The 26,569-nt window shown below is 45.5% G+C and overlaps 1 protein-coding gene across 2 annotated transcripts; it reads right to left on the reverse strand.

The window, feature by feature from the left end:
- Positions 1-7,083: 7,083 nt before the first annotated feature.
- On the reverse strand, positions 7,084-25,514 carry MAP2K7 (mitogen-activated protein kinase kinase 7). Of its 2 annotated transcripts, XM_069945730.1 has the most exons (12): positions 25,343-25,514; positions 19,728-19,775; positions 19,122-19,260; positions 17,730-17,796; positions 15,465-15,578; positions 15,182-15,301; positions 13,203-13,310; positions 11,367-11,546; positions 10,567-10,647; positions 9,336-9,478; positions 9,202-9,247; positions 7,084-9,098 (listed from the first exon to the last, which is right to left on the reverse strand). In XM_069945730.1, exons 1-12 carry the CDS (start codon positions 25,458-25,460, stop codon positions 8,961-8,963), a joined length of 1,302 nt encoding a protein of 433 aa, XP_069801831.1. In that variant the 5' UTR covers positions 25,461-25,514; the 3' UTR covers positions 7,084-8,960. The 2 variants fall into 2 exon arrangements, with proteins under 2 accessions (XP_069801831.1, XP_069801841.1); XM_069945740.1 differs by lacking the exon at positions 19,728-19,775 and having other exon boundaries at positions 25,343-25,513.
- Between the last annotated feature and the right edge of the window lie 1,055 nt (positions 25,515-26,569).

Here is a 26,569-nt window from a genome sequence, read left to right on the forward strand (position 1 = left end):
GGGGGAGTCCCCTGTCACTTACCGATCGGGACCCCCCAGTGTGACTGCGGGGGTCCTGATCGTTAAAACGGGCCGCCGGAGGTCTCTCACCTGCCTCCCTGCGGTCCGATCGGCGCTCTGGTCACTGAGGCAGGCTCAATGAGCAGAGCGCCGATAACACTGATCAATGCTATGCCTATGGCATAGCAGTGATCAGTGTGAATAATCACACTAGTGTATGTAAAAGTCCCCCAAAGGGACTTCAAATGTGTAAAAAAAAAAGTTAAAAACACTATTACACTACCCCAAAACCCCTCCCCCAATAAAAGTCCAAATCACCCCCCTTTCCCATTATATAAATAAAACATATAAAAATAAATAAATAAACATATAATATACCGTGTGTAATTATCCGATCTATTAAAATATAACAAGCGTCATTGCGAACGGTGAACGGCGTACACGAAAATAGGGAAAAAAGTGCGCAGATTACCAATTTTATGTTACATTATATATAAAAAAAAATTATAAAAAGTGATCAAAACGTCCAATCTTCACAAATATGGTATTAATAAAACTAGAGATCATGGCGGAAAAAAATGACACCCCATACAGCCCCGTAGGTGAAAAAATAAAACTGTTATAAGCGTCACAATAGGCCCATTTTATTAATATTTAATTGGCAAAAAAAAGGATTTCATAAAAAAAATATATAACATTAGAGAATCTGTGTAACCTGCATATGGTTGTGTTCAGACTGACCTATAGAATAATAGTATCATGTCGCTGTTACCATATAGTGCATTACGTAGACACAGGAACCCCCCAAACGTTGCCATATTGCATTCTTTTTTACGATTTCACCTATTTATATCTTCATAAATAATATATTTGGGATTCCATCATACATGTTATGGTAAAATGAATGACGCCATTACACAGTACAACTATTCCTGTAACAAACAAGCACTTACATGGCTTGTAGATAGAAAACTGAAAGTGCTGGAGCTCTTAGAAGGGGAGGAGGGAAAAAATGGAAACACTAAGATCAAAATTTGCGTGGTCCACTGGGTCATTTTGGGCCTGGTCCTCAAAGGGTTAAAGGGGTATTCCGGGGAAAATTCACTTTTCCCCTATTGGATAGGGGAAAAGTAGGAGATTGCGGGGGTCCGACCCTGAAACCCCACGGCGATCTCCGTGTCGGACCCCGGCCAGCTCTGTTATGAATAGAGCCCTAGGTTGGCACGTGACCCGCGGCTCTATTCATTCCTATGGAGTGTTGGAAAGGGCAGAGTGCGTCGGAAGAGCGCTGTACACGGCTCTTTCCAACACTCCACAGGAAGAAGGCCAGAGTCTGATATGGAGATGGCCAGGGGGTTCAGGGGTCGGACCCCCCGCAATCTCCTACTTTATTCTGTGGATAAGGAAGAAGTTAATTTACCCCTGAATACCCCTTTAATTTTACCCATTGTGGCACTGCAGGAAATTGAGAGCTTCTTGCCAGGCTTCCCTACTAATTATAGTTACATCATCATCATCATCATCATGGGCTACATCATCATCATTAACCTGTTCCTGCAGACGGACGTTACCGTACGTCCATTTTTGCAGATAGTTCCCACAAATGGGCATACAGTAAGATCCATGGACGAAACCCGGGCACAGCCATCCGCAGCTGCCAGTAATAGCTGGGCAAATAGCAAATAGCAATAAACTTATCAGCTCCGTTCCAGGTGCCTAGAAAAGCTGAAACCACTGGACCCAGCTTTTCCTGGTGAGCAGAGCTGCATGGACTTCAAAGTCTGCCAAGCTCTTCTCTACTCCCAATGCAAATAGTAAATGTAGGGGGAGAAAGTACAGATATTTGGTATCACCGCATGGGCAGTAAATTTAACACGATTTAAAGGGGTACTCCGGGGCGGGGGGTGGATTATTTCAAATCAACTGGTTTCAGAAAGTAAGATAGATTTGTAATTTACACCTATTTAAAAATCACAAGTATTCCCATACTTATCAGCTGCTGCATGTCCTGCATGAAATTTTTTCTTTCCAGTCTGACACAGTGCTCTCTGCTGCCACATCTGTCCATGTCAGTAACTGTCCAGAGCAGGAGAGGTTTTTTTTTTTTAATGGGGATTTGCTACTGCTCTGCACTGTGTCAGACTGAAAAGAATACATCACTTCCTGCAGGACATACAACAGCTGATAAGTATGGGAAGACTTCAGATTTTTAAATAGAAGTAAATTGCAAATTTATATAATCTTGGAGCTCTAACCACACAAAGTCATGGGGTACTACAGCTATTTTTTTTTCTTTCAAATCAACTGGTGTCAGAAAGATATAGATTTGTAATTTACTTCTATTAAACAATCTCCAGTCTTCCAGTACTTATCAGCTACTGTATGCCCTGCAGGAAGGGGTGTATTCCTTCCAGTCTGACACGGTGCCCTCTGCTGCCACCTCTGTCCATGTCAGGAACTGTCCAGAGCAGGAGAAGATTTCTATGTGGATTTGCTGCCGCTCTGGACAGTTCTTGACATGGACAGAGGTGGCAGCAGAGAGCACTGTGTCAGACTGGAAATAATACACCACTTCCTGCAGGACATACAGCAGCTGATATATACCTGTAGAGTATATATATATCTAAAAAAAAAGTAAACAAAATTTCCAGAATTGCCCTTTGTATCTGTTTTGCATAAAAAGCAAGCAAAAAATGTCTTTGTACAAACAAAAAAAAATCAAAAAACGCTAAGCAGATAAAAAAAAAACGTTTTTAAGAAAATTAAAAACATTGCCAAAGGAAAAAAGTGAGTACATAAAAAGTTGGAATCGCCATAAAGACCTGCAAAATACAGTTATATCATTTATATATTGTACATCAAAATTCAAGAATTGCTGTGTTTTTTTGCCCCCCCCCCCAATCAAAAATTATTATTACAGGCTGGTCACTATACATATCCTATAATGGTGCGGCTAATTCATCCAGCATAAAACAAGCAATATAAAAATAAAAGCTCGTCCTTATGGCGGGTTTATCCTGACATTACGCAGTACTGCAGGGAAACTGCAAAGTGTGAACAAAGTAGCAGACTAGACACCGGCTGTATACCCCATCATAGTTACCTGGCCAAGTAGAGCTGCAGACTATTGCTCTGTGTGCGGTCTCACCCTGTGCTGGCTGACCTAATCCTGTCCTATTCACGTCTATCCCCACCCCACGCCTACATTTCCCTACCTGTGCCCTGTCCTTCATCCCCGTCTCCTCTTACTATCCATGTACCAGTCAGTGGCCTTCTCCTGGCTCCTGTACAGACACAACAGCTCATCTACATGAATAGTAAGCGATCGCGGTATAGAGACAAGCAGAACGGCCCGGCTCCTTATACAGGGCATGTGATAAAATACCATATATAATAGAATAGAAGAAACATCATATATGAAGATCATCTCTCCTCCTAAATAGGGTCTCGGGTGTCAATCATAGTTACTGCCCTTTAAAGGGGTATTCCACTCAAACATAACTTTTGATACGTTGCTGCCTATGATGAGACTAACAATTCCTTCCATACTTGTTATTATCTATTCAGTCCCCTTCCCCCAGTTCTGGGCTGCTTTCTGCTGAAGGAACAAAAATCTGCATGTGAGCTTTTTCTCTCATCTCCCCCTCCCTTCTGAGACAGCTGATGTAAACAAGTTCCTGGCAGGCTGTATCTGCAACACTGCAGCTTCTTTGTAATGTTGGTAGGGTTAATCTAAGGTCAAGTTGCTGATGTACTCACTGTGATGAACCCTTCCAGCATTGCAAAGAAGCTACAATGTTGCAGATACAGCATGCCAAGGACTTGTTAATACCAGCCGTCACAGAAGGGAGGAGAAAGAGACAGAGAAAAGCTCACACACAGATTTTTGTGTCTTTAGCAGAAAGCAGCAGCTGAAAACTGGGGGAAGGAGACTGAATAGATAATAACAAGTATGGAAGGAATTGTTAGTCTCACCATGGGCAGCAACATACCAAAAGTTATGTTTGAGTGGAATACCCCTTTAATTTAATGTTTGACTGATTACAGAAACATGACTAGGCCTATCTATCTGTATACAGAACTGTTTGGGTGTTTTTGCCTTTGAGCAGCCACTATATAAGACTCCATATACTAGCTATACACGTAGAGCCAAGGTATCTCTCCCAATCGGAACCCTGCTCTGTACTGAGAACAAATAAAAAAATTTAAAAAAATAAACAATTTAAAAAGGTGTCCCTGCTATGGCTATATCTCCCGGACTCCCTTCAGGCAGCATCCAATTTCTTCAGGTAATTAAATGCCGAGCGTTCAGACACAGCGAGTGTGCTCATGATTCGCTCATCTCTAGTAGCTACCAATAGGCGGCAGTAGAGACATTGGGGGAGATTTATCAAACATGGTGTAAAGTGAAACTGGCTCAGTTGCCCCTAGCAACCAATCAGATTCCACCTTTCATTTTGAAAAGAGTCTGTGAGGAATGAGAGGTGGAATCTGATTGGTTGCTAGGGGCAACTGGGCCAGTTTCACTTTACACCATGTTTGTTAAATCTCCCCCATTTCTTTCTTCCTTCTAGAGCAGGAATAGGGAACCTTCGGCTCTCCAGCTGTTGTAGAACTACAATTCACGTTTGGCACGGGGCTGCAAGTTTAAAAGTTGTTTTGTAGGACAATAACTGCATCACCTGCCGAACGGACCCCAGGACAGATCTTGGTTAAAAGCAGCTGACAGTACAAGTGGTTTGGGGGGGGGGGGGGGGGGGCAGATTGTTGGTACAGAGTTGCTTTAACAATTCCCAATTGACAACTGTGAGGCTGGAAGAGATGACTGTTGGACAATCATTCAGCCTACAGTTGTATGGGCAACCTGGGCAGTCTGGAAATAGTCAACCGTAATGCTAAACCACGTGCATGATGACTAGAGATGAGCGAACCGGGTTCGGGTTCGAGTCGATCCGAACCCGATCATTCGGCATTTGATTAGCTGGGGCTGCTGAACATGGATAAAGCTCTAAGGTTGTCTGGAAAACATGGATACAGCCAATGACTATATCCATGATTTCCACATAGCCTTAGGGCTTTATCCACGTTCAGCCGCCCCCGCTAATCAAATGCCGAAAGTTCGGGTTCGGATGGACTCCAGCATGCTCAAGGTTCGCTCATCTCTAATTAGTCAGTGACCATTATTCTCAGGTGTCCGGAACACTTCTACTGCAACTGAAGTTTAAATGGTAAAAATATACTGATCTACCGTATACTAGGGGATGGGTATTACCAGAAGACGAGACATCAAGGTTCTGGTCTAGCAGTCTCTAGAAATGTCAGCCTGTCACGGTGGGCGGTATCTCAGGGACAGTTCCTCATTCCACATACACATCAGAGACTACTGCAGTCATTTCTCAGTTTTAGGGTACAAACCCACACACCGTATACACAGCAGATACGCAACAAATACGCAGCAAATACGCAGCAGATTTGTTGGTACAGATTTGATGCTGTGTTCAGTTATTTAGATATAATCTGCTGCGTTTTTGCTGCGTATTTGCTGCGTATCGCAGCAGTAAATACGCTGCTTATACGGTGTGTGGGTTTATACCCTTATAGATATTAATTTAGCTCTAGACCCCACAATGTGTCTCCTTCCCATGAGAAGGTGCAAAAAAACAAGGACTGAGAAGAATGAAAGCTCCTAATAACAGTGTGAACAACTGGCCCATCCAACCTTGGCTTTAAAGGAGAACTCTGGGCAAAATCTAATTTTTAATATATGTTATTACATAAGCAAAGTTAGACAAAGTCCTGATGTACAGTGATTATGGGAAATGTACATATAGGGGGAGCTTTATCAAACTGGTGTCAAGTGACGCTGGCTCAGTTGCCCCTAGCAACCAATCAGATTCCACCTTTAATTTCCCAAAGAGCCTGTGAGGAATGAAAGGTGGAATCTGATTGGTTGCTAGGGGCAACTGAGCCAGTTTCACTTTACACCATGTTTGATAAATCTCCCCCATAGTGCAATTTCCCTTAATTTAGTAGATTCGGCAGGCTTCAATTTCTAAAAAAAAAAAGTGACATCACGACCCGGGTGTATGTACCTGAAGTGTTCAGCAGGGGGCGCAGTATACATAGGAAGTATACAGTATGTAGTGGAATCATCTCCCTCCCTCCTCATGCTGCCCAGTGTCCGTGCGATCTCCCTCCTTCCTGGGCAGCAGATAAGGAGCGCTTATCCCGTTACACAGCACTGGGCAGCACGGTGGGAGGGCATGGGTTGACACTTCAACATCGACTGCACCCCCTGCTGGAAACCGTAGGTATATACACATGGGTTGTGAAGTCACTTTTTTTAACAGACAAATAGAAGCCTGCCTGATCTACTAAATTAAGGGAAATAGCACTATATGTGCATTTCCCATGAATAGTGTACATTAGGAATTTGTCTAACTTTGCTTTTATAATAACTTATTAAAAAATAAATTTTGCCCAGAGTTCTCCTTTAAGATAGGGAATCATATCACCTAAGTCCTCATTCAGGGGAAGGTGTATTAAGTCACTGTCTAACCCAGGGAAAAGGAACCTGCAGCCCTTCAGCTGTTGCAGAACTACAATTCCCATCACAGCTTTAGCTGTCCAAAGAATTGTAGTTCTGCAATTGCTGAACAGCCATAGACATGATAACCATGTTTTATGTCTCAGCCCAAGATTTGTGAAGGGCATACTGAGCTGCTGCATGCAATACTTCTCCCTCCCCCACCCCTCTGGATCCTGTATGACTGATGTACAAGGCTCAGTGGTTGAAGCCATGCCCTGTACATATACAGGGCTTGGCTTCCACCACTGAGCCTTGTACCTCAATCATGCAAGGCATAAAAGGGTGGAGGAGGCAGAAGGCATGCTGCAGCTCAGCCCAGCCTCTACAAATTTTGCACTTAAGAGGTAAAACATGATTTTAGAACTTTGGCACCAGCTAAGACACAGGGATTTGTCTCATCAGCTGTCTGCAGCTCGGAGCATGATCTAGAGCCAACAGATTTCCTTAACGTTTGAGAGAAAAGTAAAGCCAATACGTAGACCGGAGACGGCATGGAGTGTTGTAGCAGAGTTTATTTCAAACATGGCCTCCCCTGCAGAAAAGCCAGCTGGACACATGCAACAGGAATAGTAGAGTGGATATATAGGAGGATAGAGGAAAAAGATGAGAAAAGAAGGGAGGGGGAGTTGAAGAGGAAAAAAAAAAAAAAAAAAAAAAAAAAGGAGAACACACATACACACACCCACACTACAAAACAGTGTAACAGCAATACCGCTCCACTGCTGCAGTAATAGAATTACAGACATTAAAACCGGTGGGAAATACCCATTAGCCCCCCCCTCCCCCCCAATCCACCATGTAGCTTTGGTACAGTCATATTAAGCCCCTCCCACCCGTCCAACAACTCTTGGCTCCGCCCTCCCATAGGAAGGAGGTAGTCACAAATTGATCTGGCATTTAATTAACGGATAATGCATTAAAACTGCATCTATAGACCCATGTATGAACAGTCCTGAAGACACGCAGAACGTTGATCATCAACTCTGGAGCAGAGACCATGCATGGCCAAAAAAAAAAAAAAAAAAAAAAAAAAAAAAACACAACACTTCCTGCCCGCGACCTCCACCGTAGAAAGACGTCCTGTGCGCTTTTCTCACTTTCACAAACAATTCACTCCGGTAGCACCAGCCAAAGAACGCGGACGTTCCTGTCCATCGTATCACTTGCTCGTTTCCAATCTTCAGTCTTTGGGGCTTTTTTAGGAGACCCCCATGATTCCTATAACTTACACCTGTGCCCACCCTCTAGAGGTACGGTGGAGGGTCAATCTTTAGTCCAAAGCTTTCTCCCACTCCCCTCACCTTGCGGCAAGCATGAATACCATATACAAGTCATTGTAGGTTCATCCATGTCATCCTGAGCTAGCAGAGGCTGGCGGCGGCGGCAACAACAACCATCGCTCCTCTGCCCCATTTCTTAAAGTCTTTGTGGTGGAAGCACCAAGAGAGTCTTTTCGGCCCCTAAACTTTACCGTTACCCTAAGCAGATACACTTATAAATAGACGTCTTCACAGCATATTACAGTGCACCACATCTCCCTGCAGCAAGCTTGCTCCACTTCGGCTGTGAACTTCTCGCTCTCGACGATCCCGTCTAGGTAACTTTCAGAACCTCACCGCCATGTCCGATAGGGATAAGAGGAGCTTAGCAAGTACGTCATAAATAAAAAAGGCAAAGACACGTAAGCCTGAGATGACCATCCATTACAGAAGTCTTAATGTGGTAGTCTCTCTCCCCGGGTGGTCTTCCAAGCAGATACCAACATAGTGCGAGAGGTGCAACGGAACGGGAGGAGAGAACATGAGTTCGTTCATTGGTGGTTATGGTGCGACTCAACAACAAGCCAAAAACTGTCATAATTAAATAAATATAGACCATCCCCATCATGTGACAACGGATAAATAGGCTTCCATGGCTTAGAAGCTGCTGAAGCAAAAAAAAAAAAAAAAAAAAGCTTAGGAGGTCATAGTTCATAAAACACAACAAAAAAAAGGCGGTGTGCTTGGACATTTCCACAAGTGGGGGGGTCTTGCGAGAAGCCTCCAACTCTGATGCAGAGTCCCTTAAGAAAGGAGGGTAGTCATGTGTCGATTGATGAAGTCTCAAAATATAAAGGGGGATTCTTCATCCCAGGTTGAGGATAGGCCGACACTGAGGGAAAACAAGAAAAAAAAAAAAATATATATATATATATATAGAGCTCCGACAGAAGAGATGGTGAGGGAGTGGGAGCACACCTCCCCTTGCAGGATGAATGTTCAGAAGAATCCCCGATACACCACATAATATACGATTATCCATTATTGAGTCTCAAAGCCACATCTGCAGATGATGTCGGGGAGGGGGTAGTCCTCCCCTCCCATGCCAGATGCTACCTGCTGAAGAAAGGTAGATTTTGGGGACTGAGGAGAGTGCTGCTTCTTGGAGACTCTGTCTGAGCCATGACATCCTGGAACCAGGAAGCTACATCTACCTCCTGGGTCTCATACTGACGTAAGAATGGGTGCTCCTGCAAGAAAACGGAAAGGTGTCCTTACAATGGATGAACTGATCCGAGGTGCAGAAAAGACTACTCTCTACTAAAGTGCACAAAGTATGGGATCTAGACTTACCAGAAGCTTATTGTACTTTGGCCTCTTTCTGTGATCTTTAGTAAGACTGTGAAAAAGGAAAAGACGGTTAGTACCAGATAAGTAGTAGTATAACAGACTGCACACACATCGGCCCCTGCAGACCACTGACTTACCAGTCTTTGACAAAAGACTGGAAGAGAGGAGAAAAGCCCATATTATGGGGGAGAACTGGAGGTTCTTCTTGAAGAACTTTGGTGAGAACTTCAAAGTCTGTCTTGCAGTTTTTATAGGGGAACTGACCCGTCGCCAACTCCACCTAAGAGAGGATTAGAGGATAAGCGTAAAAATTAAAACAAAAAGGGAACCAATTTGGCGTTTCAACACCTTAAAGGAGAAGTCAGGCGAAGATTTTTATTAAGTATTGTATTGTCCCCCAAAAGTTATACAAATCCCCAATATACACTTATTACGGGAAATGCTTATAAAGTGCTTTTTTTCTCTGCACTTACTACTGCATCAAGGCTTCACTTCCTGGATAAGCATGGTGATGTCACTTCCTGGATAACATGGTGATGTCACTTCCTGGATAACATGGTGATGTCACTTCCTGGATAAACATGGTGATGTCACAACCCGACCCCCAAAGCTGTGCTGGCACAGGAGCACAGGAGGGACACAGGGCACAGGAGGGGCACTGAGCATCCCCCTGCCATCATCCTCTCCAGCAGCCACAGCCCGCACAGCTCTGGGAGTCGGGTCGTGACATCACCATGTTATCCAGGAAGTGAAGCCTTGATGCAAAAGTGCAGGGGAAAAAAAAGCACTTTATAAGCATTTCCCGTAATAAGTGTATATTGGGGATTTGTATAAAACTTTTGGGGGAATAATGATCAAAACAAGAAGACAGCAGGCCGGCAACCAACTACTCCATACATTCGGCACAACACCTAATGTCGGATACTGCGGAAAACACCTTTCAGCACGTGAAGACAGGGGTGCACCTCTCGGAATATGTGAAACACAAATAGAAACTTCCAAAACAACAAGAGGATAGAGAGGGCACTCACCATAAAATTCTTCTTTATTCAGTCCAAAACATTAAAAACAGGCAGAGTGTGTAGCAGTCGGCAGGGACGCCATACAATCACAGAAAGGCTGTGACAGCCATTTCACGTGCGCATGATCAGACATGCGCATATGAAACGGCTGTCACACCCTTTCTGTGATTGTATGGCGTCCCCGACGACTGCTACACACTCTGCCTGTTTTTAATGTTTTGGACTGAATAAAGAAGAATTTTATGGTGAGTGCCCTCTCTATCCTCTTGTTATTTTGGAAACTTTTGGGGGAAATACAATACTTTAATAAAAAATTGGGACTTCTCCTTTAAGCCCTTCCACTTACCAGTGAGATCCCGAGACTCCACACGTCTGCTCGGATGTCGTAGTCTGGTTTGGTTGGATCTGGAGGATCAATTCTCTCAGGCTGAAGAAAAAAAAAATCTACTTAAAGGGGAACAGTTAAGAAACCTTTTTCAATCCCCCCTATAATCTAAGCTTGTGTGTAATAGGTTTCTGTTACATGAATTGGTCCTATTGTCTGCAGCACATCCTGACTCCGCTGCTGAAAATCCACACTGCCTGCTCCACTGTCTCCACTCCTCTGTCCTGCTGAGACAGAGGTCACATGATCTCCATCTCTTCTGTTGCCAGGCAAGCTGTAACCCTGCCCACCACTAACACCACACAGGGATCACCTGGCCAAAAAGGAGAGTAAACAGCCTCTTCTGAGTAGTATAGGGGAAAGGAGACACTGTTTCATCTCTCTCTTTCTTTTTCTAATCTATGTATGTAGATGAATAGATAGACAACGCAGAAGCAGATGGAACCAGTGGTGGGAACATTCTACAATACAGGGGCAGGTACCCAGCAGTTGGTTCTGAGGTGCAATGCATGCTGGGTGATGTAAGAGGGTGTAAGTTTTTTTTTTATTTTTGCACTTATATGGTCCGTTGTGCAGTCTGGGCTCCATAGACTTTAACCCCCCTTTAGAAGTGCACAGACCCTGCATTACAGTCTCGCCCACGGCTGTGTGAATGATGCCTTAGAGGGGCTTATGATACAAGCTTCTTCCATGTATTGAAAATGACAACACCCCCCCACACACACACACACACACAATGCACCCCATAACTCCTCTCTTACCGCCATATAAGCAGCACAACCCGCACTTCTGGTTTTGGCCTTAGAGTCCACAAGGCGGCCACTTATTCCAAAGTCACAAAGCTTAATCTGTCCACTGGCATCCAGCAGTATATTGGAGGGCTTGACGTCCCGGTGTATCACGCCATGTTTCTCCTTTAGATAATACAAGGCATTCACAATCTGTAAAGAGAAAGGGAAGAACCATTGAACACACATGGTGGCAAGATCTTCTTTTATTCAGCACCAAACACTTACACTACCGTTCAAAAGTTTGGGGTCACCCAAACAATTTTGTGTTTTCCATTAAAAGTCACACTTCACCACCATACGTTGTGAAATGAATAGAAAATAGAGTCAAGACATTGACAAGGTTAGAAATAATGATTTGTATTTGAAATAACATTGTTTTTACATCACACTTTGCTTTCGTCATTCTAGCTGTTAATCTGTTGAGGTAAGCTGGAGAAAGTGCACCCCACGCTTCTAGAAGCAGCTCCCACAAGTTGGATTGGTTGGATGGGCACTTCTGGCGTACCATACGGTCCAGCTGCTCCCACAACAGCTCAATGGGGTTCAGATCTGGTGACTGCGCTGGCCACTCCATTACCTATGATAGAATGCCAGCTGCTGCTTCTGCTGTAAATAGTTCTTGCACAAGTTGGAGGTGTGTTTAGGGTCATTGTCCTGTTGTAGGATGAAATTGGCTCCAGTCAAGCGCTGTCCACTGGGTATGGCATGGCGTTGCAGAGTGATAGCCTTCCTTATTCAGAATCCCTTTTACCCTGTACAAATCTCCCACCTTACCAGCACCAAAGCAACCCCAGACCATCACATGACCTCCACCATGCTTAACAGATGGCGTCAGGCATTCTTCCAGCATCTTTTCATTTGTTCTGCGTCTCACAAACGTTCTTCTTTGTGATCCAAACACCTCAAACTTGGATTCATCCATCCACAAAATTTTCCAGTCTTTCTCTGTCCAATGTCTGTGTTCTTTTGCCCATCTTAATCTTTTATTGGCCAGTCTCAGATATGGCTTTTTCTTTGCCACTCTGCCCTGAAGCCCAAAATCCTGCAGCCGCCTCTTCACTGTAGATGGTGACACTGGTGTTTTGCGGGTACTATTTAATGAAGATGCCAGTTGGGGACCTGTGAGGCGTCTGTTTCTCAAACTAGAGACTCTAATGTGCTTATCTTCTTGCTTAGTTGTGCAACGCGGCCTCCCACTTCTTTTTCTACTCTGGTTAGAGCCTGTTTGTGCTGTCCTCTGAACGGAGTAGTACACACCGTTGTAGGAAATCTTCAATTTCTTAGCAATTTCTCACATGGAATAGCCTTCATTTCTAAGAACAAGAATAGACTGTCGAGTTTCAGATAAAAGTTCTCTTTTTCTGGCCATTTTGAGCTTTTAATTGACCCCACAAATGTGATGCTCCAGAAAAACAATCTGCTCAAAGGAAGGTCAGTTTTATAGCTTCTGTAACGAGCTAGACTGTTTTCAGATGTGTGAACATGATTGCACAAGGGTTTTCTAATCATCAGTTAGCCTTCTGAGCCAATGAGCAAACACATTGTACCATTAGAACACTGGAGTGATAGTTGCTGGAAATGGGCCTCTGTACACCTATGTAGATATTGCACCAAAAACCAGACATTTGCAGCTAGAATAGTCATTTACCACATTAGCAATGTATAGAGTGTATTTGTTTAAAGTTAGGACTAGTTTAAAGTTATCTTTATTGAAAAGTACAGTGCTTTTCCTTCAAAAATAAGGACATTTCAATGTGACCCCAAACTTTTGAACGGTAGCGTATGTTCTGCAAGATCAAGACTTACCGCTACAGTCATCTTTCCCAGGATGCTCTCTGGGATGGGGCCCTGGATTCTTTTCTTCAGCTTTTCTGCACAAGTTCCCATCAGTTCCATGGCTATGAATACATCTGTCTGTAGGATCAGCACAGGGACAGAGTTACAGATGGAGGCAGATTCCTATATACCTGTATACATACATACATAGATATTTTCTCTTTTCAAATGAGACCAAAAGATAAGAAGCCCCAGTACTTTGCGCACTCACAGACACAGCTTGGTATTGATTCACAGCCATTCCTGATCCTACACAGAGCAGGACAAGTCTTCACTGCGCATGTGGACAACTGCTGCACATCTACATTCAGCAGCAAAGAATCCTGAGGGTGCTTGCATTGCATGGTCAGCTCTCCTGTTACATAGCACCAAAACCTCTGTAACCACACAGTGACATTATACTGACTGAATTATTGTATAACAAAGAGCATTGTCTCCTGGTAAGCTGCAGAGCTGATAGTATAACTAGTGAAAGTTAATTGCCCTCAGTTGATATATAACCTGCATGATAAACAGGTGTCTTTACTTGTGTGAGCGTGCAACAGACTGGAACTACATGTGTTTGGTCTCTGTTTTTGAGCAGAGAAGACCAAATATCGGCACAGAGGGAGCATGGAGCACAGTCTAGCCTTATGTATAATGTTGATTAAACATAGAAAACTTTAAAAAGACTACAGTGAGTAGAGTGCATATCTGCTTGCAATTGCAACCCCTTTTGATTTATTTAAAAAAAAACAACACTGCATAATGTAGGATTATTTAGGAGCTGCCATTTGCCATTTTTAGATTCCATTCCTAATAGAATACGTATACGGGATTTCATCGCTATATAACGTGGCTGTGACTATTACACAGCCTGCTGTTAGGGTCCTCCCCAGAGATGGCTGCACAGGGATCCTCCGTAGTTAGTTTCAGCAGGAAACCGAGGGAGGTGATCGAAGGGGAGTCCTCTATCATTACGCTACCCCAGTGAAGAACAAGTTACACATCGGAGATACTAGAACACTAGTACAGGACTGTAGAAACACTCGCCAAAGCGAGAATAAAGCCCTTTAAGAGTCACTGTGAACAGGTATACAAGTGGTGGTAGCTAGGGAGTTAGAGGGAGATTTATCAAACATGGTGTAAAGTGAAACTGGCTCAGTTGCCCCTAGCAACCAATCAGATTCCACCTTTCATTTTCCAAAGAGTCTGTGAGGAATGAAAGGTGGAATCTGATTGGTTGCTAGGGGCAACTAAGCCAGTTTCACTTTACACCATGCGTGATAAATCTCCCCCTTAGGGTACGTTCACACTTACCAGATCCGCAGCAGATTTCATTGAAATAACTGAAAACAGCATCAAATCTGCGGATCCTGTAGGTGTGAACGTACCCTAAAAGAGTAAAACTCCTTCTGTCTCAGTGGCTTTACCTCCCTCCAAAGCGTGAAGGGAACCTGTCACTCTGTACACGTCGTCCGATCTGCAGGCATCATGTTATAGAGCAGAAAGAACTGAGCAGATTATATCTGTGTAGAAAAACATTCAGTATAAGTTGTAACTTATTAACTTAAATCTCTTAGGAGTCCAGTGGGCGGTCCTATCATTGAGTGACCCTTTTCTGGGCTCCTAATAACAGAAAGTGCTTAAAAACTAAGATCAATTTACTCAGTCCTTCCCGCTTCATAACATGATGCCAATAGAGGAGAGGACATTTTGGAGATGGCAGGTTCCCTTTAAGGCAGGCCAAACACATAAGATTAGGACGAGCCACACTGCAGATTGTTCATACCCTCCATGTGACCATATAAACTAGATTATTGCTGGCAAACAATGATCAAGTGAGACAGTAAAATCTTTACGCTGCAGATCGGTGTGTTCAGAGCGGCTGATGATCGCAGCACAAGCCCAGCAGCCGCTATAACCTTACGGACTGTACAGTATAGGAAGTATAGCAGGAGGACACTTACATTAGTAATAAAGGTGCCATAACACTGGACGATGTAGGGACAGTCATGACTCTTCAGTACAACATCCAAGTCCATCAGGATCCTTTTGTTCTCTTCCTTATTCCCGGAACGCCGCATTTGCTGGAAGACAAGCCCACGTATACAATAAGTAATAAGCAGCTATTGTCTGTATGGAGGTCGGGGGTCCTTCAGATTCAGGGACCAGCCTGCTGTATGATATATATGGGGACACAAGGAAAGCGACAGCTCAGTGTCAGTTTACTGCCCGGCAGACATCGCTTACCTTCACAGCAATGACGTGTCCCGTCTTCTTAAACCTCATCTTCCACACTTGTCCGCAAGTCCCACTGCCGATCTCCCCCAAATTCTCCAAGTCATTTATATCCGCCTGGTATTTCTAGAAGGAAGGAATGGCAGAGGTTAATATCACTCACCACACCATAGATATTCAGTATTAAGGGTGGATCATTAACCCTTTAACAATCATGCAAGTGTAATGTACAAAGTAATATTTTTTAGGGTGACATAATTCAGGCCTTTTTAGGTAGATGTTTGTTTTTTTTCTTATCAAAAGTTATGTGAGTGGAGTACCCCTGTAATACTTTACATGTTGCTGCCCATGGTGAGACTAACAATCCATTACAGACTTATTATCTATTCAGTCTCCTTCCTCCAGTTCTGAGCTGCTGCTTTCTGCTGAGGACACAAAAATCTGTGTGTGAGCTTTTCTTTCTGTCTCCCCCTCCTTTCTTAGACGGCTAATGTAAACAAGTCCCTGACAGGCTGAATCTGCAACATTGTAGCTTCTTTGTAATGCTGGAAGAGTTAATCACAGTGAGTTTATCAGCAATTTGATTTCAAAATAACTCTCCCAGCATTACAAAGAAGCTACGATGCTGCAGATAAAGCCTGCCAGGCTTACATCAGCCGTCTCAGAAGGGAGGGGGGGGGGAGGAGGAGACAGAGAAAAGCTCACACACAGATTTTTGTGTCTTCAGCAGAAAGCAGCAGCTCAAAACTGAGGGAAGAAGATTGAGTAGAGAATATCAAGTATAACATGAATTTTTAGTCAGCAACATATCAAAAGTTATGTTCGAGTGGAATTCCCCTTTAGGTTGCGTGCACACTACGGAATTCCCGCGTATAACCTGTGGCAGATTCCGTCGCTCAAACCCGCACGCGGCGGCACGCATCTTCGCCCGTGCCATAGACACTATCCTATGCACGGGCGGATTCCGCATTCCGCCGAAAGAAGTGACATGTCGATGTAGAGAAAGGAGTCGACTGTTCAGCAGGCTGGGAGTGGAGCATACCGTCACGTTCTCTCCCTTATGTCAAATAGCAGTAATGCTTTAAGACTTCTCTTTACTGGATCTAAGGGGCCTAATTCCCATAGCATGGTCTCTCCTTTACCAAACCTTACAGCTGGCAGGTAACATTCTCCTGGCACTGGCCAATCCCAGACTACTCCATCAGACACCAGAGAAGTGTGATCCATCACTTTACAGCAGCACACTAGTATCATTGAGCTCTATACAACCACTCATCCTCCCACTAATATTAGTATAACTAATATGAGTAAAACACTGAAATTCAATGATTAAAGTGTCACTGTCACTTACATTTTTTTTTTGGCAGAAATCAATAGTACAGGCAACTTTAAGAAACGTTTTAATTGGGTTTAATAGCCGAAAAATGCATTTGTATCATGAAAAAGCAGTTTGAAGCTCTCCCCCTGTCTTCATTGTTGTCTATGGAGAAGGGAGGGGTGGAGGGAGATGAGACACCAAAACAGGACAACTAAAAGTTAATTTGCAGCTACATTACTGGGCTCTCTCTTCTCAAGTCAGCACTGACCTCTGACCTCTGAATACCGGCTTTCACACAGGTCCCGCTGTGTAATCCTTTGTTCTCTGCTGCCAACTAATCTCCCTCTTTCCCCCTCCCCTCTCCATAGGTTACACAGGGCCTGACTGATGTAAAAGAGTTGAGATTTCCTGATAATGAGCAGTGAATAAAAGAGAGGAGGGGGGGGGGGGACCTGGGGAAAGGCTTTTTGAATGCAGATAATGGCATATTTGCCTATTAAACCCAATTACAAAGTTTCTTAAAATCACCTGTACTATTGATCTCTGCAGCAACAACAACAAAAAAAAAAAAACGTCATCAGCTGCTCAGCCACGATTGGCTGAGCACAGTTATGCTCAACCAATCGCGGCTGAGCAGCTGATGACGCGGCAGAGGGGGGCCGGCACGAGGGACGGATGAAGCGGTTCGGACGGCCTCCCGAAGACTACGTCATTGTCACAAGATGGCAGACGGGGGGTCGACACGAATGCGGTAAGTATAATGCACCAACACTTCCGGGTCTAGCATGGGTGGGGGGGAAACACGGGGAAGGGGGCCATTCACATACATAACACACATTACAAAGTTGTATAACTTTGTAATGTGTGTTATTTTGTGAAAAAATGTTTAGCGCCGCACTACCCCTTTAAGAGTCGGGGCCCAATACAGTGTATAGTCACCATTGCGTTCTATGTCTCACCTGCCCATCGATTACTAGATACCCAGTCTGCTTGATAATTTCTTGAAGCTTCTGGTCAATTTCAGTGCTGGGAAAAAAAGGCAGAGAAATAAGGAGAGGGTCAAATGCCATGATACATAGTATAGAAGGAAAGACATAGCTGTGAGATCAGGATTGTGAGGATCTCTTGTACCAAGCAGCAGCTGATAACAGATGGGAAGTGGTGGGAGTAGAGAGAGAAGGAACAATGGGCCTCCAACCAGGAAGACAGCAGGGTTTCTTCTCATAGATCTCAAGCTACGATAAAAAGGGAATCACTGGGAACGTTACAAGTGACAGGAAAGCAAAGAATTCAGTACCTACAGCTGACCACTAGGTGGCAGCATGGCACCACTTTCCATCAGCCAGGTATGAGATGTATCCAGTCCAGCAGGTCATACTAAGCTGAACATCCATGTAGGTAAAGACTATGCGGGAGATCTATCAAACATGGTGTAAAGTGACACTGGCTCAGTTGCCCCTAGCAACCAGATTCCACCTTTCATTTTCCAAAGAGTCTGTGAGGAATGAAAGGTGGAATCTGATTGGTTGCTAGGGGCAACTGAGCCAGTTTCACTTTACACCATGTTTGATAGATCTCCCCCACAGAGTGTATACATGGAGGATATACAGGGCAAAGTGTGACCCAGGGGAGACCACCAGCAATAAGCTATGATCTGCTGGGAAACCTGGCAATAAGTGTTTAGTTTCCCTGCAGCGCCTCCACAGGGGAAGAGGATGTACTGCAGGGTGCTCATTAACCCCTTAAGGACACTGTGGATTTTGGCCTAAAAGTGTCCATAGACGTTCAATAACCGACTGTCGAATCTCCTGCCTGTTGCCCATCCTCCTGACACACAGGAGCGTTCTGTGCCATCTATAAGGAGGGGTGGGGATAGCGGCAGTGAGAGATCCCGCCAAGTCTTACCTCATTCTAACCAAAGGGGTCACCATGATTTTCCATCTTTTTCTTTTTACAGAATCTGCTGGTGTTTGATCACGGGGGTCCCTGTACCCCATAGACTGAGGGCCAAATCCAGCATGGTGGGGCAATTCTCCTAATGGTGTTCCGGACTGAGGATTACACTAACAGCATGGGAGGAAGACAAGACACATACCCTTCCTCTTCAGTGCCCCATGCACAATAGGGGCTATCAGGTTAGATTCGTCTAACCTGCTTATAGTTCCCCTTTAAGGTAAAGCACTATGAGACTTGCACAACGTGCCGGGTGTCTACTACTTCCACTAAATATAAGTGTATGGGGTATTTAGGATTTACATTCTGTAACACAGACAACGCACTTTCACAGCCACCATCGGGGGGCGCCCTTTCATCAGGCAGCGGTTCATTCGTCTCTGAGAATAGAGGCTTACCTCTCCAGGCTCCGCTGTGTCAGGTAGTTGGTTTGCGGGAGGCTCAGCATGTGCCGGGGTCGGGCCGGCACTGAAGTGTGATGGTGCGTGGGGTTGTCGGGACGAGTGTGTCCATCATTGGCTAGAGGAAGCTGTAACGCTGCACAAAATAAAAGGGGTAGAGGGTGGTATGTAGAAGAGAGAGAAAGACTGGAGATAAGCACAGCACCCCCTGGTGTCCTCCATCCTCCTGGTGCACCCCATTAGTCCTGGTACACCCCATGCACCCCATATTAATCTTATACCTGCCCTTTAACCTGTTCCCTCCTGGTCTCTGTTAGGTTCTTCTGAGCTCATGCTCCATACAAAGCCTACATGCTGTATCCACACTGCATGCAACATTCCCCCCCTTCCCATGCACAAAGACAGGTGGTAGAGCAATGCCAAGCCGGAGCAGCGGAGGGGACGGGGCACACAGCAAATGTGTACAGGGGGGTCAGAAAGAGGAAACATTAACAAAAAAAAGCAGTGGGTGCATGTTAAAGAGTGAGACATATATACACGAGGAGGGGGAGGGGGTTAGCTGGGCCTGGAGCGAGTGAAGAGCGGAGAAGGACGATCCGGTACCTGCTCGCTGGGATGGAGCGGGCGTGGGGCTTAGAGTGATGAGAATAACTGAGGGGAAAAATAGGGGGAAAAAAAACAACAACAAAAAATCAACATAAAATACAGAGCAACCTAGGAGATAAAAGAAGACAATGGGAAGAGGGGAGAGAAGAGTAAAAGGGGGGGGGGGGGGGTGGACAGGGGGGAGTACATCGTATGAATATGAGGAGATGGGGAGATCATGGAGGAGGTGAAGACATATGAAGAATCACATCATATCCCCCACAGACACCTGAAGGCTACACCAATGGTTTCCCTAATACTGTTACCTACACAAGACCCCCTCCTCCAGTAACCTCCAACCCTGCTAAATGCTGCTTCAAGGGGTCACGACTGGTGGATACTCAATGGCGGCTTTCTGCAGAACATCGCACCTGACCATATGTAAAGCTACAGGTCATATCCAGAGGAAGAAGGACATAAAAAAAAATTCTAGCTGGTTGTGTAGTAAAAATAATAAAGAGGGTATACTCACCCATCCCTGTCTCCACTGCTGCAGTCCCCACTCTCAGCTTCCTGCGACACTGCAGTTCAGCCCACTCAGCCAATCACTGACGGGCAGGAGGCCAATCACTGACGGGCAGGAGGCCAATCACTGACGGGCAGGAGGCCAATCACTGACGGGCAGGAGGCCAATCACTGACGGGCAGGAGGCCAATCACTGACGGGCAGGAGGCCAATCACTGACGGGCAGGAGGCCAATCACTGACGGGCAGGAGGCCAATCACTGACGGGCAGGAGGCCAATCACTGACGGGCAGGAGGCCAATCACTGACGGGCAGGAGGCCAATCACTGACGGGCAGGAGGCCAATCACTGACGGGCAGGAGGCCAATCACTGACGGGCAGGAGGCCAATCACTGACGGGCAGGAGGCCAATCACTGACGGGCAGGAGGCCAATCACTGACGGGCAGGAGGCCAATCACTGACGGGCAGGAGGCCACTGAGGTTATTATGATTGGAGGCCGAGGACTGAGAGACACCGGGACACAGCAGTGGAGGGAAGAGGGATGGGTGAGTATAGCTTCCTTATTATTTTTATTACACCACCAGCCATGGTAATTTCCCCCCTCTTACTGTCTAACGTGTGTGAGGATACGACAACTCTTCCCCAATAGGTAATGGAGGAACAAGCATGTTATATTTCAACACCGGCCTCTTGTTTTTGGGGATAATCGGCTTCCAGTGGAGTCTGGCTCACTCCCCTCCCCCTACTGGTAACACATGCACGCTCAGCCTGTGTGAGCATGTACATGTACGAGGGAAGCAATACAACGGTACAAAATGTCCTGTAAATATACTGTGCTCCAAACCACCCCTCTAAACATACCATACCCCAAGAGGAACCTTCTGTGACCACTGCCGTTCCCACCCTGCGGTGTAACATAGCGACATTGGCAGACCAAGCAGAACATTTACTAGCTACAGTACACTAGCGCCCCCTATAGACAAGAAGAAAAATCTGAACAGCCATAATATATATGGATCAACCAGTTACTATGAAGGAGAGGGGTCATGGCAAGGCATCCATCTATATACTTTTTACTAAAGTTGACCGAACCCACTGTCACCAGTATAAGGTTGCCGCCCCACCACCAGTTTACACAGTTGGCTATGCTTTTCTTAAAGGGGTGCTCCAGTGGGAAGAAAGAAAAAAAAACCTTTCAAATTGTCTGGTGTCAAAAAGTTGTGCAGATTTGTAATTTACTTCTATTTAAAAAATCTCCAGTCTTCCAGTACTTATCAGCTGCTGTATGTCGTGCAGGAAGTGGTCTATTCTTTCCAGTCTGACATAGTGCTCTCTGCTGCCACCTCTGTCCATGTCAGGAACTGTCCAGAGCAGGAGAGGTTTTCTATGGGGATTTGCTGCTGCTCTGGACAGTTCCTGACATGGACATGGCACTGTATCAGACTGGAAAGAATACACCATTTCCTGCAGGACATACAGCAGCTGATAAGTACTGGAAGACTTAATTTTAAATAGAAGTAAATTATGCTGCGTTTACACGAAGCGATAATTGGCCCAAACAAACGATTTTGAAGCAACGATTCAATCGTAAGAAAAATCGTTAATGTGATCGTTTTTTAAGATCGCTTAGGCCCATCTTTTACATTAGGTGAATCTTTGAAAGACTGTTTACACGAAACGATCTGCGAATTTTTAGCGAACGACCAACGACGATTTGAGAACGTGTTGAAAGATCAAAATGAACGATTTTTCGCTCGTCGCTTGATCGTTTGCTGCGTTTACACAGAACGATTATCGCTCAAATGCGATCGTCATTGCGAAAATTTGAACGATAGTCGTTCCGTGTAAACGCAGCATTACAAATGTCTATTACTTTCAGACATCAGTTGATTTGAAAGAAAATTGTTTTCGCCCGGTGTACCCCTTTAACTTCCTTTAAGTGATATGCTTCACAGTATGCCCTATGGACAGACACTACACACCTCCAGCCTCTATTGCTTGTATAGGGCAGGTTGATGAGCATGCTCTGTGACCTGGGCAGAGGTCATTCTACAGGGGCGGCTGAGCTCCTACTGTCTTTGCCATCTACTGGTGTCACCTCTCACTGTAATTCTCTAGAGATCACTTTCCAGCAGCCTCCTCCTTATCATCACAGACAGAACAGGAAGTCTCAGCTTAGTTTTAGGCTTAGTGGTCAGAATCAAAACTGTGAGGTTTTATAATAGACAGTCAAATGGGAAAAAATACAAAAAAATTTAAATAGTAGGATCAAGGCTTCCCCTAAAACACAGCACTATTACAGCCATGTACAACTAACCCCGCCATCCTGGTCTCTGGGGCCGATGCTAGCAGTAACGCAGTACTGGCTGGTGACTGTGGGTGGTTTCCCCCTAGACCAGGCGGGGGGAACCTTTGGCCCTCCAGCCTTCGGCTGTCCAGGCATGATGGGAATTGTAGTTTTGCAACAGCTGGAGGGCCAGAGGTCCTCCACGCCTGGTCTAGACACAGAAGCATGTGTACTGAATAGAGGGAGGAGGGGTAAGCCGCTGCCAGACTCCTCTGATAGCAGCTTATCTAAGGAATATAAGGATTGGGCAGTGGAAATCCAGCCCACCTCATCCGTCTATCCACTGACATGGATGGAAAGAAGAGAGACCACATCTGTAATGTATATGGCGGCCGCTCTGCCTGCGCCACGTATGGAAGGGTAGAGGCTTCTATATAACAATGAAGAACAGCTATAATGAAACCGCACGCTGCCTGGGCCTGTCCCAGGATCTGACCTATGACCTGTATCCCTATTAAAGACAGTTGTCAGATGTGATCTGGATACGGATATATTGCCACCTTTCATAGGATATCTCCATAAAGACCCTCATAGACTTCAGGCAAACCAATAAACTGTGGTGGGACCAGCCAGGCAAATGTATGACTCTCTCTCTCCCCTCCACCCCAAGATAATAAAGGGCTAATGTTGGATTTCCAGTATAAGATCATTTTGTTCTAGGAGAGACAAGCCGCCACTATAAACAGTCTGGCAGCGGCTTATCTGCTCTATAGTGAGAAGAGGGACAACAGATGGGAGACGTCTCTTCCTCTAGTCCAGTATTCTCCACAAAGGTCACAAAACTGCAACTCCCATCAGTCCCGGTCAGCCTTGTAGTTTGGTAATGACTATTGGGGAATACAGCTGTGGGATCACCACCATACCCAAACACCTGAACTATGGGGGTCTTTGGTGATAATAGGGGGGATATACCCCTACACCTGCTGGACATCACCCCCGGCAGGGACCAGGAAGCATCACCTGACGCCTACAATAAAGCTCACCTGTATACGGGTATATACCACATGACACCTTCCCTAGGACATCTCCAACTATAAAGACCCCCATAGACTTAAAGGGGTTATCCAGCGCTACAAAAACATGGCCACTTTCTTTCAGAGATAACACGACTCTTGTCTCCAGGTCAGGTGCGGTTTGCAGTTAAGTTCCATTCACTTCAATGGAACCGAGCAGCAAAACCTGCACCCAAACTAGAGACAAGAGTGGTGCTGTCTCTAGAAGAAAGTAGCCATGTTTTTGTAGCGCTGGATAACCCCTTTAAGGCAAAACTATGGTGAGAATAGCTGACTATGTAATGTGTACATACCAGTCCCCCCCAAGGGTATGAAGAAGTCGGCCATGTTGGATTTCAAATATCAGACCCTCTTGTTCAAGGAGACATAAGTCGCCATTATAGGAGTCTGGAAGCAGCCGCTCTCTATAGTGAGAAGACAGAGCAGGCCACATCTCTTCTTCTAGTAATTAGCTAAACTACAACTCTCATCATGATGGGAGTTGTAGTTTAGCAATGACTGCTGGGTGATACTACTCTGGGGTCACCACCATGCCATAAAACCAACAATACCTAGACTATAAGGGTCTCCAGGTGATCTCAGCCCACTACACACTCCGTACATCGCCCCCTGCAGGCACCAGGAAGCATCACCTGACACCTACAGTAAAACTCACCTGTATACCTGTATATACCACCTGATAGCCCACACGTGCCACCTTCCCTGGGACATCTCCAAATATTAAGACCCCTATAGACTTCAGACAAATGGACAATGGACTGTAGTGGAACCGGACGACTATCTAATGTACACGGCGGCCCCCACCACAGGTTTGGCCATGTTGGATTTCAAATATCAGATCCCTTTGTTCTAGGGGATGTAAGCCGCCACTATAGTGAGAAGACGGAGGAGGCCGGATCTCTTCCTCTAAGCCAGTACTTCGCTAAACTACAACTTCCAGCATGACGGGAGTTGTAGCTTAGCGATGAATGTTGTGCAAAACTGCTCTGGGGTCACCACCATGCCATAAAACCACCAACCCCTGGACTATGGGGGTCTCCAGGTGATCTGAGACCCCTGCACCCTCTGTACATCGCCCCCTGCCGGCACCATCACCTGACACCTACTATAATGCTTACCTGTATACAGGTATATACCACATGACAGCCCACATGTGCCACCTTCCCTGGGACATCTCCAACTATAAAGACCCCCATAGACTTCAGGCAACGCCATGGACTGTAGTGGAGCCGGATGACTGTCTACGACAGGTTTGGCCATATTGGATTTCAAATGTCAGATCCCTTTGTTCTAGGAGATGTAAGCCACCACTATAGGAAGCAGCCCCTCTCTATAGTGAGAAGACGGAGGAGGTCACATCTCTTCCTCTAAGCCAGTACTTAGCTAAACTACAACTCCCAGCATGCCCTGACAGCCTTCGGCTGTCAGGTTATGCTGGGAGTTGTAGTTTAGCAATGACTATTGGGGGAAACTGCTCTGGGGTCACCCCTATGCCATAAAACGAACTATACCTAGACTATGGGGGTCTCCAGGTGATCTGAGAGCCCTGCACCCTCTGTACATCGCCCCCTGCAGGCACCAGGAAGCATCACCTGACACCTAACCTAATGCTTACCTGTATGCAGGTATATACCACGTGACAGGCCACCTATAGCCCCCTCCATGATAATAAGCAGCCACCCCTCCCCCATCCCTCCGGGGCCCATCACTCTGGGTTCTCCCTCCCCCACCACCATCTTTTCCTTACTAGGCCGGGGACGCTGCGGGCTGATCTCCAGCTCGATCCTCCTCCGGGCTTCTCTGTTCTCCTGCTTGAGCTTCGCCTCCAGACGAGAGAGTTTCTGTTCTAGGGAGGACGCCGCCATCTTCCCTCCGCGCACTAATAATAAACAAACAGCGCAGTGCGCAGGCGCGGGGGAAGACTGACAGATCGCCTGTGCGCACGCGCGGCAGGCAGCTTGACAGGCGACGGCTTGACATCGCCGCGGGTTAAGACTGACAGCTTACAATGCGCATGCGTAAACGACCCCCCCTCCTCTTCCATCCCTCCATGGAGTTGTCTTACTGCGATTGCGCAGGAAGTTGCCGCGTTTGGAAGCTAGCGCGCATGCGCTCCATAGCAGAGTGTTGTTTCTTGCGGCGAAAAAAATGAACAAGCGGCGCGCATGCGCATTTTGTTCCCCTATTTTAAGGTGAGCATTGTAATACCTTGTGTAATTTCTAATAATTAAGATTAATAATCTAATTTGTACTGTACACTGTCCTCAGAAGCTGGCCATGCAACTACCTGATTTACTTAAAAGGATTTGCACAGTTTTCACAGCAGCACAGAGTACTTCAGGCTTCAAGGGGGAGAAAGTTTCCCTATACAAATGCTATAACCCAATTTTTTCCAGTCTCCCAAATGGTAAATTTGTGTAATATGCAGTAAAACTTTTCTTACCTGTATATTTTTAAAGGAGAGGTATCAAGAACCTTAGTTGATGGGGGATCTGACCACTGGGACCCCTGTGGATTGTGAGAATGAAATGAAGTCCCATAGGCTGTGACTAGAATAGAGGCCAAACACCAGAAGGAGCTTAAAGGGATTGTATCACCTAGATTTTCTTTTACTGTTTATAGTCAGATACTGTCCTGTGTTTTCTAATTTATTTCCATCATTTCGTTACACCTTTACAGCAAGCCTCATGGACATAGACGACAAAAGACAATCCTGACATACAGCCGGGGAAGTGCAATCACCATCATGTTATACAGGGGGAGCTGGGCAGATTGATATATAACATTGTGGGAAAAGATTCAGTTTAAGGGTATCTTCACACGTACCGTATCGCAGCGGATTTGATGGTGCGGATCCGCAGCAGCTTTCATCTAAATAACTGAACACAGCATCAAATTTACACCATCAAATCTGTGAACGCACCCTTAAAGGGGTTATCCAGCGCTACAAAAGCATGGCCACTTTCTTCCAGAG

Source organism: Dendropsophus ebraccatus, chromosome 1 (assembly GCF_027789765.1).
Source record: "Dendropsophus ebraccatus isolate aDenEbr1 chromosome 1, aDenEbr1.pat, whole genome shotgun sequence".
NCBI classification, from domain to species: domain Eukaryota; kingdom Metazoa; phylum Chordata; class Amphibia; order Anura; family Hylidae; genus Dendropsophus; species Dendropsophus ebraccatus.

Coding starts and splice junctions, on each gene's coding strand:
- MAP2K7 (XM_069945730.1), bottom strand. CDS start 25,460: ATGGCGGCGTCCTCCCTAGAACAGAAACTCTCTCGTCTGGAGGCGAAG. Junction 15,579..17,729: donor ATCTAGTAATCGATGGGCAG/GTGAGACATAGA, acceptor CCTTCCTTCTAG/AAATACCAGGCGGATATAAA. Junction 15,302..15,464: donor GACACGTCATTGCTGTGAAG/GTAAGCGATGTC, acceptor CTTGTCTTCCAG/CAAATGCGGCGTTCCGGGAA.